At 42.4% G+C, this 21,056-nt stretch overlaps 1 protein-coding gene across 1 annotated transcript in view; it reads left to right on the top strand.

Annotated features, from left to right (window-relative positions):
• Positions 1-20,111, top strand: part of TENT4B (terminal nucleotidyltransferase 4B) — a 79,220-nt gene extending 59,109 nt beyond the window's left edge. The window contains exons 2-12 of the mRNA XM_007946978.2: positions 4,915-5,038; positions 7,991-8,037; positions 9,654-9,774; positions 10,902-11,009; positions 13,383-13,511; positions 14,430-14,643; positions 16,097-16,223; positions 16,328-16,431; positions 16,535-16,722; positions 18,610-18,774; positions 19,935-20,111. Coding sequence (XP_007945169.2) covers positions 4,915-5,038; positions 7,991-8,037; positions 9,654-9,774; positions 10,902-11,009; positions 13,383-13,511; positions 14,430-14,643; positions 16,097-16,223; positions 16,328-16,431; positions 16,535-16,722; positions 18,610-18,774; positions 19,935-20,111 — 1,504 coding nt within the window. The remainder of the gene's footprint in view (positions 1-4,914; positions 5,039-7,990; positions 8,038-9,653; positions 9,775-10,901; positions 11,010-13,382; positions 13,512-14,429; positions 14,644-16,096; positions 16,224-16,327; positions 16,432-16,534; positions 16,723-18,609; positions 18,775-19,934) is intronic.
• Positions 20,112-21,056: the final 945 nt, after the last annotated feature.

Raw genomic sequence — 21,056 nt, forward strand, 5'->3', positions numbered from 1 at the left:
ATCTGGCTTCTCTTCTGCTGTTGGTGCATTTTGAATTATGCTTGGTAGTCTATTTATACCAAATATTAGGGCCCTTAAGTTTGACCCTAAATTTTTGATTTAAGTAATTTTTTAATTTCATTTTTTATGTCTTCTCTTACCCAGTCATTTTCAAGGAAGGTGTTATTCAGGTTTCATGTATTTTCTCTTAATCCATTGATCTTCCTATTGTTGATATATAATTTTATAGTGTTGTGATCTGAGAAGATGCTTTGCAGTATTTCAATGATTTAAATTTACTAAGGCTTGCTTTGTGGCCTAACATATCCTGGAGAACATTCCATGTGCACTAGGAAAGACTGTATATCATATATTGTACTGTTGTTGGGTGAAGTGCTCTGTAGATGTCTATAAGGTCAAGTTGGTGGATTGTGTTTTTTAGTTCTTCTGTGTCTTTGTTGAATTTCTTTCCAGTTCTACCTTTGATTGAAAGTGGTGTATTAAAGTCTCCTACTATGACTGTGGAGTCATCTGTTTGTCTTTTCAATTCTGTTAAGGTCTGATTTATGTATTTTGGGGCTCTTTCATTAGGGCCATAGATATTTATTATGGTTATGTCCTCTTGTTCAATTGATCCTTTAATCATTATATACTGTCCTTCCTTGTTTCTTATGGTGGTTTTTGTCTTAAAGTCAATTTTATCAGAGATTAATATTGCTACTCCTGCTGTTTGATGATTGCCATTTGCTTAATATATCTTTTTCCAAACTTTGATTTTTAGTCTATTTTTGTCTTTGTTTCTAAGGTGTGTCTCTTGTAGACAGCACATTGATTGTTTATGTTTTCTTATCCAGTCTGCAACTTTCTGTCTCTTGAGTGGTGGATTTAATTCATTGACATTCAGTGTAATTATCGACAAGTATGAATTGGTTGCTGTCATTTTGTTATATGGTTTTTCATGATGTTGCTGATTTCTTTGTTCCATGTAATTTCTGTGCTGAGCTCATTTTGTTCATGGATTGTGTTATCACTTCCTTTGTTGCTATTGTTTTAGTATTTGCTAAATATTTGTTCTTGTCCTCTTTTTTTTATTTTGATATGAAGGTTTGTCATTATTCTTTGTGGTTATCCTGTGATTTATAATTTTCTTCCCAAGTTTAGAACAGTCCGTTCTGTCTTGCAATTGTCTTGATTTCCTCACCATTTAGAAGTTCCGTAGGTACACAGTTTTTCCCTTTTTGTAGTTGTCCTCATTTACGTTGATGTCTCTGGTTCCCTGTTTACAATCTTGTAGGCTGTTTTACTTTGGATATGTCCGTGTTTGTTTTTATGTTGTCATGTGCTGTTGAGTCGGACCCAACTCATAGCAACCCCCCCTTGGGTTGCCGAGGCAGTACCACTACGGAAGTAGATTGCCCAATCTTCCTTCCGAGGAGTGGCTAGGGGATTTGAACCACGAGGCTTCTGGTAGCAGTCAAGTGCCTTAGGCCTTATGCTAGATTTCTTGGTTATGTCATCATGTGTGTTAATGGTCGGTTGTTGTTTGCTATTGTTGGTTCTCTGTCTGAAGGACTCCCTTTAGTATCTCTTGTAAGGTTGCTCTGGTTTTAACAAATTCCTTTAATTTCTGCTTATTTGGAAATCTTCTAATTTCATCATCATATTTGAGGGACAGTTTTGTCAGATACATAATCCTTGGTTGGAAATTTTTTTTCTTTCAAGATTTTATATATACCATCCCATTGCCTTCTAGCCTGGATGGTTTCTTCTGAGAAATCAGAGCTTGGTATTATTGGTTGCCCTTTGTAGGTAACTTTTCATTTTTCCTGCCCTGCTTTCAGGATTCTTTCTTTGTCTTTGGTTTTGGTGAGTTTGATGATGATACGTATGTCTTGGTGATTTTCTTTTGGAGTCTATCTTATTTGGGGTTTGTTGGACTTCTTGAATGGATATATTCTTGTCTTTCATCATATCAGGGAAATTCAACAAATGATGCTGGCAAAACTGGATATCCATTTGGTGAAAAATGAAACAATATTCATACTTCACACCACACACAAAAATGAACTCCAGATGGGTCAAAGACTTAAATGTGAAACCTAAAATTATTAAGTTCATCAAAGGAAAAATAGGGGCCAACTTAAGGGCCCTAATTTATGGCATTTATTAGACCATCAAGCATAACCCAAGATACACAAACAGCAGAAGATAAACTATATGATTGGGACCTCCCCCAAATTAAATTCTAATGTGCATCAAAGCAGTTCTTCAAAAGAGTAAGAAGAAAACCTACAGTTTGGGAAAAAATATTCAGCAATGACATATCTGGCAAAAGATTTACCTTTAAAATTTATAGAAAACTCCAACACCTCAACATTAAAAAGACAAATAATCCAATTAAAAAATGGGCAGAAGACATGAATAGACACTTCACCAAAAAAGATATTCCCACAGCCAACACACACATGAAGAAATATTCACGATCATTAGCCATTAGACAGATTGCAAATCAAAACAACAGTGAGATGCCATCTCACCCCAGCATTACTAGCAAAATCCAACAAGGCAGAAAATAACAAATGCTGGCGAGGATGTGGAGAGACAGGGACTCTCCTACACTGCTGGTGGGACTGTAAAATGATATGACCACTATGGAAATTGGTATGGCCTTTCCTTAAAAAGTTGGAAATAGAAATACCATTTGACCCAGCAATCCCTTTACTGGGTAAATATACTAAAGAAGTGAGAGCCAGCACACAAATAGATAGATGCACCCCCATGTTGGGACAATCTGCTTCCGTAAAGATTTACCCCCTGGGAAACACAGTGGGAGTCACTATGAGTCAAAACTGACTCGAAGGTGGTAAGTTTGTTTTTTTAAAGCTTTGTTCATCACAGCACTTATTCACAGTAGCAAAGAGATGGAAACAACCAAAGTACCCACCAGTGGAGGAATGGATACCAAACTGTGGTGCATACACCCAGTGGAGTGCTATGCAACACTAAAGAATAATGTGGAACCTGCAAAACAGCACATAACATGGATGAATTTGGAGGACGTTATGCTGAGTGAACTAAGTTACTCACAGAAGGACAAATATTATATTAGTTTGTTAATTGTAAAAAGTCAAGGAAAGGTTTATACATGGAAGGAGGCTTTCTTTGTTGGTTATCAGGGAAGGGAGGGGAGGGGAAGGAAAATTCCTAGGTAAGTTGAAAGAAAAGAAAAGGGGAAAAAAAAAATATATATATATATATATGTATATTAGAGATTATGAGTGGTTACCAGGGGTAGGAGGGAGGGGAAAAGGGGAAACTTTTGTTTGCGGGGCATTGAGTTCATGCTCATGGTGGTAGAATATTTTTGAGAAGGAGAGTAATAGTGGTGGCACAACATGAAAGATGTCATCAATGTCCTTGAGCTGCAAATGTGGAAGTTGTGAATGTCTTGGTGTGTTTGGTTTCACCCAATAAAATTAAAACAACAACCACCCAACAACCTGTGCCTGTTTTCCCGGTTCCCGCCTTGCTGTAACTCCCCTGTACCTTCTGTGTTTCCTGAGTGGGCTGTGGGCACGTCGTCGCCAGGCTGCGCCTTCTGCCCTTCGTGCTGCCTTGGGGCTTCTCTCGCACCCTTCTCCTGCTCTCCGGGTCTGTCACAGCTGGGATGGACTGTGAGGGTAGCGCAGGATGTTGCTCCTCGGGCAGTGTCTGCATTCAAGGCCCGTGTCGCAAATAGCTTCTCTCTGCATTCCTTGTCATGTTCACTCTCCCCTCCCAAAGGGGAGTTCCCTTGACTTTGAAAGGAATGCTGCTTCTTCCTGTTGTGCGGTGTTGACTGCGTCTAGCTCATTCACCCGCCTGGTTAGTCCTTTCCTTCATCCCGTTCTGTAATTTCCCCAGTCTCTCAGGCTTTGGTCTTTGAAAGCCGCCTTTCTCCTTTCTCTTCCACTGTCAGGCTCTGTGGCCTGATCTCTCTCTCTCGGTCTGTGTGTGTATTTTGTGTGTGTGTGTGTGCACTCGTGCCCTTTCAGGAGCCCGTTCGTTTTCTGCACCATTCTCATCTGGGCCTCCTCCGGTCTCTCCACAGTGGCAGCAGTTAGTGAGCTTTTCCCCTGCATCTAATCATGTCTCTGGCAAATCTGTTGTTTGCACAGTTGCCAGATTGATCTTAAAATACTTCATTTTTAAATCAGTCTCTCCCAAGTTCCTCTGAGAAGTATTTAAACATTCCCTGTTGCTGCAGGGTCAGATCTGAACTTCTCGGCGCGTCCTTCAAAGCCTGGTCACCTCACCTGCTCCTCCTCTGCCGCGCACGTGCAGGTCGCCCGCTGCTTCCTGTGCACCTCTCACCTCGCAGTCTCCTGGAAGCCGCGAGCTCCTTTGTGGAGCCCTTGTCTGCCAGCCGTTCTTTTCAGGACTCTGCTGCTGTTCACTGGCTGACTTGTTTGTTAACCACTTAACCCACTGAACAAACATTATGAAAGATGGACTGTTTTGCTGACTTGAGATACAGATTACAAAGAGGGAAGGAGTCAGTCAGTCCCTTCCGTCCGGAAGCTTGCTCGTGTCCCCTGGGTTCAGTATCTTTCCTGTGTTTGTGTCCACTGGATCATACATGTAATCGCAGGGCCAGGTCTTCCTTTTTTTTTGTTGTTAAATCACCAGCTCCCGGCAAGCGCTCTGCACAGGTGAATCAATAAATGCCACGAAGACTGCGAGTATTCTTCCAGAAAGACTTTTTGGAATTTCTTACTTAATTATTTTGGCTTTTAAAATTAAATTCTCTATGTTCCCACATTAAAAGGAAGGTAACAATCTATGAATATAAAGTCATCAGCTGAATTTGAAGACTTAGATTAAGTTATTTAAGATGGTGATGTCCTATGACATCGGCCCCACCTATGTTAATGACTTTTTCTCCTTGGTCTCCAGCCTGCATGAAGAAATCAGTGATTTTTATGAGTACATGTCTCCGAGACCAGAGGAGGAGAAGATGCGGATGGAGGTGGTGAACAGGATCGAGAGTGTCATCAAGGAGCTGTGGCCCAGTGCCGATGTGAGTAGCTGCCTGGGACCGGGGATTCGGTCACCCCTCTGTCTCCAGGGTAGCAGAGGCGGTTTGGTACCTTGGTAGGAGTCCCCACATGCAGGGGCTTGTGTGTTTTGGTCACCTCTGTGCTGCTCTATTAGAAAATACCACAAATGGGATGGTTTTAACAAACGGGTTTATTCTCTTACAGTTTGGAGGCTTTAAGTCCGAGTTCAAAGTGCCAGGCTATGGGGGCTGGGTGAAAGCCCCTCAACCTTGGGCTTCAGCTCTGCCCCCTGCTCCCGGCCCAATGAAACTGGAGGCTTTCCTTCACTCAGACAGCTGCTGGCTGCTGAGGCTGACAAACTCGAGGTCGACAAGTAACAAGGCACAGTCTCAGTGTTACCAAACACAGCAGGCCACTAATTCAAATCCTTTGAAAGTCCCAAGATCGGCAGAGTGTGGCAGGCTGCTGAACAATGACTCAGCTACTTGCAGGGTTCTAGTGTGCCATAAGCTAGAGACCAATCACAAAGCTGCTGCTTATATATGGGAAGCAGACCACATCCCTAAAGCAGTTACTCACCTGCTTGTGGTAGATCCCCCATGGAGTTGATTGCCAGTCTCATCATGGGGAATAACTGCCACCAGCTGCCCAGCCACTCAGCCATGCCCAGCCAAGTTGACAACATTAACTTCCACACTGTGCATCCACAGACTCACAGTTTAATTACATTTTAAAGGTGAATAGTTTTCTGCAACCTTTAAAATTTGGGCTTCCTACTTGTTTTCGTTGACTCGAATAACAAATTGTTTTTGCAATGCTGACTATCAGCTACTGACAGTGAACTAAGGAATCAGTGGTATAAAGAGAAGAAAGGCAAACAGAGCCTTGTTGTCTGTTGCCAGATGTGATATAGCAAAACCTCATTATAGTTTCATTCCAACCCATCAGTGTAAACAAGTAATAACAGCTTATAGTCCATGAAGGTGCCAAGGGGGAGGCATCCTTTGTCATGGGACATTCACTTTCTTAGGCAAAGGCAGGCCTAAGTCTTCTCTAGCCTGTCGTGAGACTGCTATTTCTCTTGCTCTCTCACCATTCCTTGTCTCCCAGTTCCCACCCAGAGAGCAAAGTGTTTACCCAAGGTTAACTCTGTTTACGGTCCTTCTTGGTAGTAAGAATACTTGCCTTTTCAGGGCTCCTTTGAGGATATATTCTAAAATTGAGTGCATTCAAAGAAGTTTTTGTTAGAATCTGTTACTTTGTGTTATATGGTATTTCTTTTGTCTCTGACATAGGGTGAGGACAGGGAAGCCAGGAAGTGTTTTTTTAAATTGGTAAAGCAAAGAAATTTCAAGAAAGATGCTGTAAGTAAAAGAAAGAGCAGAGGACATTAAGGCTACTATCTGTCACATAAGGAGCTCTGGTGATGTACTGCGTAAGGCATTTGACTGCTAACCAGATGGTTGGTGGTTCAAACCCACCAATCACTCCACAGAAGGAAGATGAGGCAATCTACTTCTGTAAAGATTTACTGCCTTGGAAACCCAGTGGGGGTCACCGAGTCAGAATCGACTGGATGGGCATGGGTTTTGGCTGTTGGTATATATCACGTTGCTTCTCCTTTGTGATCTAAGTCAGTGGCTCTCAATTGATGGTGATTTTGTCCCCCAGGAGACATTGGGACCTGGTGGTACAGTGGTGGTTAAGCGCTTGGCTGCTGACCTTTAAGGTTGGTGGTTCAAACCCACCATCCACTCTGTGGGAGGGAAGACCTATCAATCTGCTTCTGTAAAGAGGACAGCCTTGGAAACCCTGTGGAGGAGTTCTGCTCTGTTCTCTAGGGTCGCTATGAGTTGGAATCCACTTACTTAATGGCAACGAGTTTGGGTTTTTGTTTTTGTTTTGGAGACATTTGTGGTTGTCACAACTGGGGAGGTGCTCCTGGCATCTAGTGGCAAAAGGCTAGGGGTCCTGCTAAGCAAGCACAGGGCGGTCCCATGACGGAGACTGTCTGGCCCAAATACCAGTAGTGCTGAGGTTGAGAGACACGAGTCTAAATGATACCATCATGCTGCTGTGGAGTGTGTACCACGAGGCTGTGCTTTGGCCCCAGCTCCGCCTCCCCCCAGGGGCTGCGCCCATCCCATTGCTCATTCTTTGCTGTAAAATCCCCAGTCCTGATCCTTGTGCTCACCGCACACATACCTATCTCGGTCCTCCACCGTTCTCCATGGCGTGAAGTTGCACGGGTCTGGGTTTTATGCCCTGGCATGATGAAGTCATGACAGTATCCAGTGTCCTCTGTGGACTTGGCCTACAGGCCAGAGCTTGTCCATAATTAGGATCATGTAACCTTTACTTGGGAGCTCTGGTAGCATAGTGCCTAAGGCACTTGACTGCTAACCAGATGGCTGGCGGTTCAAACCCACCAGCCACTCCTCGGAAGGAAGGTTGGGCAATCCTACTTCCGTAGTGATACTGCCTCGGAAACCCAAGGAGGGGTCGCTATGAGTCGGGGCCGACTCGACGGCAAACAACAACAACAACAACCTTTACTTACTTAGTTACGAGAAGGCTCCTGCTTAAAGAGCAGAGATGAAAGGACTCGTGATTACAGTGTGTCAGGAACACAGTTTTGTTTTATGACTGAAGGCTTCAGATGACAGATGCATGATAAAATCACTTCCAAACGAATGTGTCTGGAGTATAAAGAAACATTAGTGAGTTGAATATTGCTTTTGAAAGTTTTCTGCTTTAGTCTGTGTGTTTCATATTTGAACCTAAAAGTTTAAACTACGTTGTGAATGTCTACTTATGAGACACAGAATTCCCACCTGAAAGCTTGGTCTTAGAAAGAAAATGCTGTTGTAGTACTGAAAATTACCATTAGAGGGTAGTAAAACCCACATTTCTCCCTTGGTTGGTGGCTTTCATCTGATACTTTAATACAACAACTTCTTTTTCTTTTTCAGGTCCAGATATTTGGAAGTTTTAAAACTGGACTATATTTACCTACTAGGTTAGTACATTTGTGAAACTTTCAAGAGATTGTACATTTTTCTAGAGTGTATTTATTTTGACTGCTGACTGTATAAAAGTAGAAACAAAACAATCAGGCTTATGAAACAAAAATTCATGAACCTGTATTTAATTTGGATTACCTTGAGGCAGACAGTAGCTTCATATCATCTTATCAAGACTTGGATGATAGGAATGAATGTGAAAGGGGCTGTGTGGTAACAGAACTGGTTAGTCACTGATCTTAGCAGTTGGCTGCCCTGCAGAGACCTGCTGCCCTCCACGATTTCCCCACTAGCTCATGTGTTTATGTAGTGCGTAGGTTAGCGACCTGTGTAGATCTGGGTACACTCTGGAGAGTAAGGTTTCATTTTTTATTAAATACACATACTACTAGATACTGTTCTGTCATCCTGACCCAGAAATTGAGGATACAAAACTTTCCTCTGAGGAAGATCTGTGGTCTTGGTCTTTTCAGGTTAGAAGCTCTGGTACCACAGTGGTTAAAGCACTGGGCTACAATCCAAAAGGTTGATAGTTTGAACCTACCAGCTGCAATGTGGAAGAAAGACTTGGCAGTCTGTTTCCGCAAAGATTTACAGACTTGGAAACCCTATGGGGCAGTTCTCTGTGTCTCATAGGGTCACTATGAGTTGGACTCGACTTGCGGCAGTGGGTTTTTGGGTTTTATTTTTATTTTCAGTTTTAAATGAGTCCACCTTAACTCATACTCTGGGTCAACCCCCTTGTGGAAACCCCCCAGGGGCGAGTACTTGGTCTTGACTTGAAAAAGGAAGAGTATTCCTCCACATGACTTGATTAGCTTTCCTCTGCTCTGATGTATCCTTTCTGTTTTGTTTTGTATTAAGTGTATGGAAGTGGATGGGTCCTGGCAATCGCCATTCTTCCCACTGCTGTCTTGGACCCCTAAGCCATAAAATGTTCAACTTAGATTCCATTAATATTTTTTTTTTATTACGTTCTGAGCGTAAGCAAAACCCTGAGTCCCTCTTTCTAGAAAAATTAATGAAATTTTACTAATATGTGGTATATTCACATAGTTCAGATCTGAGAAACACAAAAATGGGTCCAGTGAAAAGTTTCCACCCCATCTCTGCCCCCCTGGTTCCCCGCTTCAGAGTAAGCCGCTGTTGCCAGTTTATCAACTATCCTTCCGGAGGGACTGTGTCTGTAAACGGACGCATGTTTGTGTGTCCTCTTCCTTTTTGCACAGTGGTAGCTTGCTGGAAACCCTGCATCTTACTTTTCAGGCCTAACAATATTTGCAAGTCACCGTCTCATTCAGATAGGAAAATCTTTAAGTTTGGTATCAGAAACCTGGGTGGAAAGGAAACATTGACTAAGACTTTCTGAGGGTTTCCTTCTTTCAGAACCACCCTATTTATTCCCTGAGGCCGACTGGAAGGAGTAGGCAGTTGAAATCCACACCTCCCACTTACCCTCTGAGAAATCAGTTACGACCACCACCCTTGGTGGGCAGGGTGAGAGACATGCAGGTTTGAATTGCACTAATTTCACATCCGTAAGCTTGCATGGAAGCTAAAACACAGCCACTTTCTTGCTTCTTCAAATACCGTGTTTGTCTTCTGCACCCAGTGACATTGATCTTGTGGTCTTTGGGAAGTGGGAGAATCTGCCCCTGTGGACCTTGGAAGAAGCTCTTCGGAAACACAAAGTTGCGGATGAGGACTCCGTGAAGGTTCTTGACAAAGCCACCGTAAGTTCTCCCATGTTTCCTCTTAAACCCGCTGGCCAATTCCCTGTGAGCCTCAGGAAATTAGAATCTGATTTTGTGAGCACGGTCGGACTGCGGGCGAAGGTTCTTTCATTTGTGCTGCTGTCCCTGCGCTCGTGCAGAGAAAGTTTGGTTTGTGAAACAGATTCCCTTGTTCTGCTTACACAGTGCTTTACAAAATAAAAAATTTTACAAAATTGTAACTCTCTTTACAGTTACAAAACATTGTATTATATTCAGTACTCATTGCAGAGATTTCTAAAAATATGAAACACTAGAAATAAACACAATGTCTTTCCATTAAATGGCAGGCAGTGGCACAGAGGACGTTATTCTGTTTTATTTTGCGTTTGTGAAAAAGTGTGTGTAATTGAGATTCTGAAAATAAAGTCAGATTTTCACCATGTCTGCAGTGGCCATTAAAGAACCTTCTTGGAAACCCAACCTAGAAATAAATACATCTGTTTCAGAGATTGGGATTTTTTGCACATTAGGTTTTCTTACAGTAAAACACCAGCCTTGTTTCTTAGAAAAAGCTATTAATTTGGAGACCCAGTTCCCATGACAGTTTTGCGAGCCCACGTTTTCTAACTATGATACGTTATGAATAGAGGTTTTTATTTTTTTACCATTTCTAAACATATCTCATAGAGATCATCCCATCACGTTTTATTTGAAGATCATTCTTACACTGTATGTTCTTTTGGTAGGTTGCTTCTTTGGCTATTTGTAAAACTGACCAGTCATGCCAGTGGATTATAATGTGTGACTTAGATGCAGGTAGCTTGGTGACAGTGAATCAGTGCCTGGTGTTAGTAGTTGCTCATCTTACGCTGAGTTGGAAACAATGTTTTCCAAAGTATCTAATGTCGAGAAACGTTCTCCTTACTGATTTCAAAATCTTCAATTAATAGAAATTACACTGTTTCTGAGGTTCAGTGCTAACATCAAGTATCTATCAAGGACCAAGTTACACCCTGGGCAGTACTGAGGGGCTTGGTGTGCTGACTCCTCAGGGGAGGAGGTCTAGACCTCGACACTATTTTTATCCTATTGTTGTCCTTTAATTTAGTTGAAGGGTTCTAATTCCACCACTCTTCTCTTTCCAGGTACCTATTATTAAATTAACAGATTCTTTTACTGAAGTGAAAGTGGATATCAGCTTTAATGTACAGAACGGCGTGAGAGCAGCTGACCTCATCAAAGATTTTACAAAGGTCAGAGAACTCGCGGTGTCTGTATGGTGGGACAGTTAGAAACACCAGTTTGCTCTGAGGCTCTGTGGTGGTGGTGCCCTGATATGGTTCGCTATACCATATTGGCTTGCTGACCAATGCTTCTTACACTTCTGTGCAGTACTTTCCTTACCTTGAATCTGCTTGTAGTGGTCAGTAATACACGTATAATGTGATCTTGAGCGAGAATGAAGGGTTGAGAAAGTTGAAGAAGTCCTCTGCTCCAGGCCCTTCCTCTTCAGGAGGTCGAGGCTGAAACCCTGCCACACGACTGCTTCCTGCCAGTCTTCCATCGCCAGGAGTATAAGAGCCTCAGTCGGGAGCCTCTTCAATTTTAATCCCTCATTCACCTACCTGGGAGATGGCTCCTGCAGGTTTCCTTACTTTCAGTTTGATGTGACATGAGTCTGTTTCTACCTGTTCTGCTTTCTTCCCAAGATAGGGAAGAATATATTAACATCATTTGCAGAACTTTTCACTTACTTACAGACAGTTTGTCAACCTTTTCCTCCTAAATTAAAAATGTTAACTACTCTGGCTTATGTAGAATATATTTTCTACCCCTTCACAATATTTTTTCTTTAGCAGTGCTACAGTTTCTCTCTCTCTCTCTCTTTTTTTTTATCAAGAAGGAATTTTACTTTATCCTATTGTAAACATTCTCATCTCATTGTTTAAATGTGCCAAGTACAGAAAAACAGAAAAAGAAATGTTATCCCTAATCTCACTCTGTTGGTGGTGTTATGTGTGTCTATAAATGTTCTTTTTCCCCAAAAGGAAACATTTTTAATTGAAAATAATATGCTTGATAAAAATTTAATATAAAGGAATATTGAAAAGCTAATCACCCTCACACCTTAGATATTTAGATCAACTTTCTACAATTTACCACAATTGATAATTTTTTTTTTTTTTTTAATTTTTGGGTCATCTATTTATCCTTGTTTTGAAATTTTAAACACAGAAAGAATAGCACACTGTATACCCCTTCTCTTGTTGGTTCCAGCACACATGGCGACCCCACGTGTGCAGAATAGACCTTCTCCATAAGGTGTTCAAGGCTGTGACCTTTTGCAGACAGGTCACCAGGCTCATCTTCTGAGGTGCTTCTGGGGGTTTGAACCACCAACTTTCTGGCTGTGGTCAGGCACCTAACTGTCTGTGCCACCCGGGGCTCCTACACATCGTCTTATGTTTTCTTTTTCTAGCTTACTGTTTTGGAGATTTTTTCAGGTCAGAACACAGTTTTACTTCATTCTTTTCATTGGCTACAGAGGAGTTCTTCGAAGGCTGTGTCGTAATTGCTGTAGCAGTTCCTCATTGATACACACTTAGGCTATTTCCAGAGTTACTGCTATTACAAAAAAGCTGCTTTGGTGAACATCTTGCCGAACCTGCATGGTTCTTTACACTTGTGAAAATGTTTGTAGGAAGACTCCTGGGTGTGGAATTGTTGGGTCGGGAGGGATATGCAGAACACTTCTGTTGAACATTTGCCTAATTGTCCTTTAAAGGGACTGTATCTATTCCAACTTCAGCCATAGTGTTTTACAATGTTTATTTCTCCATGCTTGCTTACTTTGACGTGATTTGCAAAAGTATAAACTTTTTTCTTTCTCATGGAAGCAGTATGCGTTCACTGTAGGAAATCTAGAAAACATAGAAAAGTATAAAGAAGAAAATGACAATCACTAGTGGTTTTGCCACTCCGGGTAATGGCCGATAAGGCTTCCTTTCCCTCCGTGTTCCTAGTCTGGGGCTTGGCTTGTTGTGAGAGCTTGGAGGACACAACCCTGAGCAGAGGATGGGATCACATTGTTACCTCTGCTCTTCTCACGAACATCTCTGCCTCGTTCTCTGTAAAACGTGAAAGGTCGGTCTGTGTGTGGTCATCCACCTACGCAGAGGACAGCCACCAGACTGTTCCTGGTTTGGGACAAAATAGAATAAAGGACTCTAGTCTGTGCCACCGGGCAATAAGAAGATTCTTTAAAATCCTGCTGAGGTAGCACTTTTAAGATGCTAGGAGACGGTGTCCTTGCACTGTTTGTACTCTCTGTTTACAGATGAGAATCATGTGGTGATGTTCGTTAATGAGCATCATCACATAGGTACCTGGTGTGTCCACCTGTAGAGTGCTGGGGTGCTGTTATTTCTGTGTGTATGTTCTAGATCTTAGAGGGCAGGGAGAGAAGCCGCAATTACTCACAGCTTGTTCTCAACGTAGAAAATTCCTTCTGTTGCACGTTGCCACCACATTCATTTGGTGCAAGGTCCAGCTTGTGTCCCTGTTGATGCCTTGAGCTGTGACTAACATGGGAATTCATCAAAACTACAATTTTATTTCTTTTTCAGAAATATCCTGTATTACCATACTTGGTTTTAGTATTGAAACAATTCTTATTACAGAGGGACCTTAATGAAGTATTTACGGGTGGAATTGGTTCTTACAGTCTGTTTTTAATGGCAGTCAGTTTCCTTCAGGTAAGTCACATTTGTATACTATGCTAGGTACACCAGAGAAGAAACTAATTTGGAAAAGTTTAAGTCAGGCACTAATTGGAATGCTTTTCTTGATTACTTATGGCTTTTTCCTTTAAAGTAAGTAATATATTTTTTAAAATAACTCAGAAAATAAATGTTTTAAGTTCTTAAGAAAGATATTTTTGTTTTCAATCCTGTATGTTCTAATACCACTGACACTTTTCATGCCAGTTTTACCATGCCAGGGTGGGGCTTGCTTTTTGTACATGGAAATAATAGTATAAATGCCAGAGAGCAAGGATATCGTCTAAGCAGCTGGCCTTGTAAGTTTAACTAGAATGAGACTTGCCTTCTGAAAGAGAAATCTTAGTGTCATGAGTGAGTGTGATTGTGTGTCACAGTGTTGCCAGCTGCCTGATACCACTCTCAAGTCTGAATGACTTCCCTGATGTGTTGTTGAGCCAAAAGCCTTGTCGTTGTTGTTATGTGCCTTTGAATCAGACCCGACTTATAGCGACCTCTCCTTGGGTTTCCGAGGTGATATTACTACGGAAGGAGATTGCCCAACCTTCCTTCTGAGGAGTGGCTGGTGGGTTTGAACTGCCAGCCTTCTGGTTAGCAGTCAAGTGCCTTAGGCAATATGCCACCAGAGCTCCCTAGACCGCCATAAAATTCATCCTAGAAAGTGTCCCCACCAGCTTCATACCCCTGGGGCTTTAGTATTTTCTAAAACAGCAGTACAGCCCACTGTTACCCTGTTATCCACTGGCTGCTTTGAAACTGCTGTTCCCCCCATGACCTTTTGGCTGCTGAGCTAAAATAATATTACTCACTGAGTCAGGATGTCATTTATGTCCCCTCCTACCTTGATAATTTAAAGAAAATCCAATATGATTTCTTCCTCTTTTCTATTTTCAGTTACATCCCAGGGAAGATGCTTGTATCCCCAACACAAACTATGGTGTTCTCTTAATAGAATTTTTTGAATTATATGGACGACACTTCAATTATTTAAAGACTGGCATCCGGATAAAGGATGGTGGTTCATATGTGGCCAAAGATGAAGTACAGAAAAATATGCTAGATGGCTATAGGCCATCAATGCTTTATATTGAAGATCCTTTACAACCAGGTATTGAAATTAGGTAAATTGGTGGGTGTGCAAAGCGAGGGCGTGGCAGTCATCTGATTGTGCTTGGAACCCTCGTAGATGAATAGTGAGGGACTGACTTCAAATTTTAGTCATTCTTTTTTCACCAAAATACGTTACACACACACACACACACACCCAGAAAAACACTCTACACATTGCTCTGTAGGGGCGTAGAGTCCATTGGACTCTCAGAAGCGAAGCAGACTAGGTCATGGGTGGGCTGTGTGCGTCTCCAGTGTGAGGGGTGTGTTTCTTCTGTGTTCTTACTGTCCATGTTTCCAGTCCTCTGTCAGCTAGGGCTTCAGTGTGATGATTTCAGAATCCTTAGAGGTGGTGTGTGCAGGAGCATAGTCCTGGATTCATGAGCAAAGGGTTCAAGGAGACCCTTTTTCTTTTGAGCCACTTCTCGGCTCCTTGTTTTTGCAGACTCCCTGTGCATTTTCCAACTTGATGTTGGCTTTAAAGTGAACAAAATGGAAAGGAAATTCCTTCATGTTTTCATGAAGTTATGTTTGCATTTTTTATTCTGATATTGCAAAATATTTAGACTCTGTATTATCAAACTTGACTGGAAATGCTTTTAGTCATTTCATTTAGTGTGTAAATTCTGAAAGTGGGTAAGGAAGGAGTTAAGAGAGGTGCTAGCTGTTAAGAGGCCTTTTCCTGGCTTACTGAGCCATCTTATCACATTAACAGTTCTGTGTGTTATATTCACCAGGCACCTACTCTGTGCAGAGAGGCATCGGGCAAAGGACACTTAAGATTTTTCAGATGGGACATGCCTTTACTTTTCAGGAGCTTATCACTTTCTGGGGGAAATAGGTATAGAACTAATAAACTCTCAGGCCAGAGTCTGCTATGGAATCGATTCTGATTCACAGTGACCCCCACTGGGTTTCCAAGGCTGTAAATCTTTACGAAAGCAGCCTGCCTCATCTCTCTTCCATGGAGCAGGTGGTAGGTTTGAACCACTGACCTTCTGGTTATCAGCCAAATAAATGCCTGTACCACTCCACCACCACAGCTCTTTAGATAGCTAACAGAAGCACCAACAATAAATGTTTCTGGTTGACACTGATTTCATTCTTAGGAGAGAAGCGGCAGCTGTTGCTTTTGTTGCATGGCTGGACAAACACTATGTGTAGGACTCTATGTAGGGTAGTCCTTGACAGCCTTTAGGTCATTTGTTTGCCATTATAAAGTACTGACTGCATGCGAGACAGTTCAGAGATTAGGGAGTTGTGGGAACAGCTGACAACCCTGCTGCTGGTTGTAATTCCTGCAGGGATGGGTGTCATTCATGCTGGAGGCCAGAATTTCATTTCATAAATGAAGAGGGTTGGTATACATTTACTTCAGATTACTTTTTTTTTTTTTTTAGTAGCTTTATATTTTTAGAAGGCTAACTATTTATGTGTACAATTCTTTTAAGGTAATGATGTTGGAAGGAGTTCCTACGGGGCCATGCAAGTGAAGCAGGCCTTTGATTATGCCTACGTTGTTTTGAGTCACGCTGTATCGCCAATAGCAAAGTACTATCCCAACAACGAAACAGAGAGGTAAAAGTTTAAAATGGCTGTTGTGTGAAGATTGATTGTGGCTTCTGATCTTCAAATTCATGTAACACGCTTCCCCCTCCTTTTTTCTTTTTAAACGCATGCAGCATATTAGGTAGAATAATTAGAGTAACAGATGAAGTCGCCACATACAGAGATTGGATATCAAAGCAGTGGGGCTTGCAGAATAGGCCTGAGCCTTCATGCAATGGTAAGATCTTTTTAATTTATTGATTGACTGAGTATTAGAGGCTTTATATCTTGTGTGTGTTTAATGGGAAGAAACGTTTTCCAATCTTTTGCCACTCTTTCAGGAAATGGTGTTACCTTGATAGTAGATACTCAGCAGTTAGATAAATGTAATAATAATCTATCTGAAGAAAATGAAGCCCTTGGAAAATGTAGAAGTAAAACTTCGGAATCTCTTAGTAAACACTCTTCAAACTCTTCATCAGGTCCGGTGTCTTCCTCTTCTGCCACGCAGTCCAGCTCTAGTGATGTAGTAAGTATGCAAAACAGCTTGTCTAAACCTGCAAGTTCAGGACTTGTGTTGCTGGGTTAATGCTGTCTAGAGATCCAAGGCTAACTCATTTCTCTTTTTCTTACTGGGCAATTTTACTAACATTCCTGATTGTCCTTTCCCTATGGTTTTATTATGAAAAATTCCAAACATACAGCAAAGGCCACAGAATTAAAGAACATCCATATACCCACCACTTGATCAGTGTTTCACTTGCCTGTCATGGAACCATCTGTCCATCTCCTTGTCTGTTACTTTATTTTTGAATACATTCTAAAGTCAGTTGCATACATCAGGACACGTCCTCCAGATAGCGTAGTTTGAGGATCATTCACTAGAACTCAGTAATTGCTCATAGGCATTTTTTTTTTCCTTTTTCTTCTTCTTTTGATATGAAATTGACATGTAAGGGAATGGACAGACCTTGACATTCACTGAATTTTGTCAGATGTATACATGTGTAATCCAAACCCTAGCAAGTATAGAACGTTACTGTTACCCCAGAGAGCTCCCTGTGGCCCTTCCTAGTCAAGCTCCAGCCCCAGCCTCACACACATCCACTGTTACTGGTTTTTCTAATGCTGTAGATTAGTTTTGCCTGTTTTGGAATTTCATATAAACAGAATCACATAGTTAGTATGTGTGCTTTTGTGGAAGGCCTCTTACACTCAGAATAGTAAGCTTCCTGATTGAGTTTTTTAAAATGAAATGTAATTCACATACCAGAAAGTTCACTATTTCACTGTGTGCAGGTGAGTGGTTTTTAGTGTGTTCACAGTGTTGTGCAGCCACCACCACTATCAAATTCCAGAAGATTTCCATCCCCCCGCCGAAAAAAACCCATAACCTGTCAGCCATCCCTCCCAACTCATCTTCCTCTCATCCCCTGGCAAGCACTAATCTACTTTCTGTCTCTGTCCTGATTGAATTCTAGGTGTCAGTTACATCCACAGTTACTTTTCTTTATCAAGGCTAATTATGAGTTGACTTAATTGAGATCTAAAATGGGCTTACCCATCATTTGAATTTTGACTTTATTAAGCATATGACAAAAAAGTAATTCACATACTTAAGGGACATAATTTTATGTTGCTAGTGATGACCGTCATTATGGTCTCATAAACTATGGATTCATAAATTCTCAGATGCGGTTTCCCTGCGTGCCTTTTTGTTTCCCAGAGCAGTGCTGTTGGGGACAGAATGCCGAGCTAGATGTCACAGAGACGGGGGCAGAAGCAGAGCTGGCCTCAAGGGAGGGAGGATTAGGGGCTGAAAGCATGTGACTCAGAGATGCCAGGTAAACGCGAGGGTGAAGGGTAGGGATGTGAGAAGGCAGTACAGTCTTGGCCTAGAGTAGCCCAGAGCAGGTGGGGCGCAGTTTGTCACCTCTGGGACGCTCATGTCCACTCGCTGTCTACTTGGAGGGAGCACTGATTTGCAATCACAGACTCTTGGCAATTGAACCTCTTAAACCAATCGTTCTGTGTTCAACTGAGGCCACTGAGCCAGAGACTGAGACCTAAGTTCCATGCTCTTCCCGCTCTTTCCGTTATACGGTGGAGATTCATTAAAACGAATGCAGATGAACGTGGACCTCAGTGAGCTCCTTCAGGGCTGACTGACAAGCTCACATGTGGGCAGTGGATTTGACAGTGAACAGGTGCTCTCTCACAAAATCAGCCACACGGAATGTTTGGAGGAAAAGGTTTCTTAAGCAGTTAATTTTATTAATATGTCAGTGTACTTCCCATCATTTCCAAATGTTTAAAATTAGTCCAGAAAGCACTTAGCTGAAACTGCTTTCCTTTCTTAATATTGAGGATCTAGAGTACTGGTATGTCACCTTATAACTCATGTAACTTGTGTTAGGATTCCGACGCGACACCATGCAAAACCCCGAAACAGCTGCTCTGCCGTCCAGCCCCCGGGAACCGAGTGGGGTTGCAGGATGTGTCCCTGGAGTCCTCTCAGGCCGTCGGGAAGATGCAGAGCACCCAGGCCACTAACACATCCAGCAGCACCAACAAATCGCAGGTGTGCGGGACTCCGTGTTTACTACAGACATTTCTTAGATATGAGTAACATGTATGATGGGTTTGAAGAAAACTCTAGGTTCGAGAACATACCTGTTTAAGTGATTCCAGGGCATGTCCGTGCTTCCAGTAACAGGAGGCCCCAAGGCCTTTCATGAGACACTGGGTGCCATGAACTTCGGTGGGACTCCAGCAGCTGCTGCTCAGGTGGTGCCAGAGCCAACCTGCCTTATTGCAGGTCGGCCTCAGAAACCACGTCAAGCCGCAGACAGGCTTCAGTGATGCTTGAGGGAGACTCAGGACGTTTTCATGTGACTTCTGGGCAGTTTTGTGAGTCTCTGGGGATAGCATGTCCTTTTTTTCTATTTTAATATTCAGTACTTAGTTATCTATGTCGAAGTGATCGGGCATCTGTCCATCATGGTCACTTGATTAGCATTAGTTTTTTGACTTCGAAACACCACAGGAATAATGTATTTTAAGTTCTTTAGTTGCCCAGGATCGTTATGTAATCAGGAGTCATGAATGGAAATAGGGGGAAGCAGCCCTCTGATACCAGGCTCTGGCCTAAGGCCAACTTACCCTCTGAGTACAGCAGGTGCCTTGGGCAAAGGCTTCTCTCTTGGCAGTAGCGGTATGTCAGCCACCTCGTGCCTGACTCGACTCGCAGAATCTGCTTACATATGTAGTCTTGGTCATGTACACTAAACCCAGCCTCACTTAGAGGCAGCAGTTAAAGTGACAGGGCCAGCAAGGACTGGTGTCAGGAGAAAGCTCCCGGAGCCCCCAGCTGTGAGGATCATGAGCTGACTGCGGCCCATTGTGCGCCAGCAGCACCTTCCAGAGGCCGTTTATTGTGTGCATATTGGTCGACAGCTTCCTTAAGTAAAGGTTCACATCTGTTAGGAAGGCGAGATGGTGCCTGTGTTCTTAAAGATTTTTATGGAAAAAGAATGTAAAAAGTGTTAGCGCTCAAAAGAGTGAACCTCATTTATCCTGGATGCCCTCTGTGTGGCTCCTTTGCTGCTGTTAACTCAGCGGTTGGGCCGGGCACTTGCTAGCCAGCATATTCCTAGCTGTAGAAGCTCCCGCTGAGTTGTTCTGAGGGCTTTGTTTTATCTGCCACACTGATGTCTTTCTGACCACTCTCCTTTCCTGCAGCACGGCTCGGCCAGGCTCTTTCGTTCTTCCAGCAAAGGCTTCCAAGGTACAACTCAAACAAGCCACGGTGCCTTGATGGCAAACAAACAGCATCAGGGCAAGTCGAATAACCAGTATTACCATGGCAAAAAGAGGAGGCACAAGCGGGACGCCCCCCTCGCAGACCTGTGCAGATAGTGGGCGCCGCCCGCGGACTCGCCTGTGCGCAGCGTCTCCTGCTCAGGCAGTGGCCTGGGGACTCCTGGAAGCGCTCGGGAGCCTTACACTGTCAGACGTTGATTTAGCAACCGCGTTTTTTCCCAGCTCGCCACGGAATGGATCATGAAGACTGACAACTGCAAAAGCAAAAAGCAAGCAAAAAAGGGAAAAACAAACAAAAAAAGGCTGCTCCTTTGATAAGTCATATGCTACAACAGGGTCATTTAAGATTTAAAGCTTGAATGTAAAATAAACATACTTCTCATTGGCTTTATGCAGAGTTATAGGGAATAGTATTCAGTGTGGGTAGGGTGATGGAAACAGAGAGCCGTTTCAGAGGATGGGATGGGGCAGGAAAGCAAAGGTATCCTGGAGGAAGTCCAGAGTCCAAAGGGGAAAGTGATCTGTGCATGTTTTTTTTTTTTTTTTTTTTAAATATTTTTGCATATATTTACCATTTTACTGTGTATATATATAGACAGAGAGAAGACCATATAGGAAATTGATATTTGTAATAGTGGATTTGTTAATACTTTTTACATAACATCACTGTTTAAACTGTAAACAGATTTTTCTCAGGATTAGTTTGAACAGGAATCTCAATTGTCATCTTACCATTCACAGATAAGGAAGCGGTTAGTTTTGCAACCCACTCTGCTTTCCTCAGCGTTAGAATGACTTAGAACCCTTGTGAGCTGCTGCAGAATGTTTTCCTCTCTAAAGAAAAGGTTTATGGTGGCAAATGATGTTTATTTTATTTTGTAAGAAAAAAAAAACAAAAAAACAACAACAACAAAAAAAAAGTCCTCTGTACTTTTGTGCAAACACTGAAAAGCCTCTAGTCCTCTCGGAGAATTAACAACCGTTTTCTCTAGTGCTGTCGTCTCGAGCAACTTGGGCAGTTACATGACTTTGTGTTTGTTT

This window comes from Orycteropus afer, unplaced genomic scaffold (genome assembly GCF_000298275.1).
Source record: "Orycteropus afer afer isolate SDZICR_OR568_19922 unplaced genomic scaffold, OryAfe1.0 scaffold00009, whole genome shotgun sequence".
Taxonomy (NCBI): Eukaryota; Metazoa; Chordata; class Mammalia; order Tubulidentata; family Orycteropodidae; genus Orycteropus; species Orycteropus afer.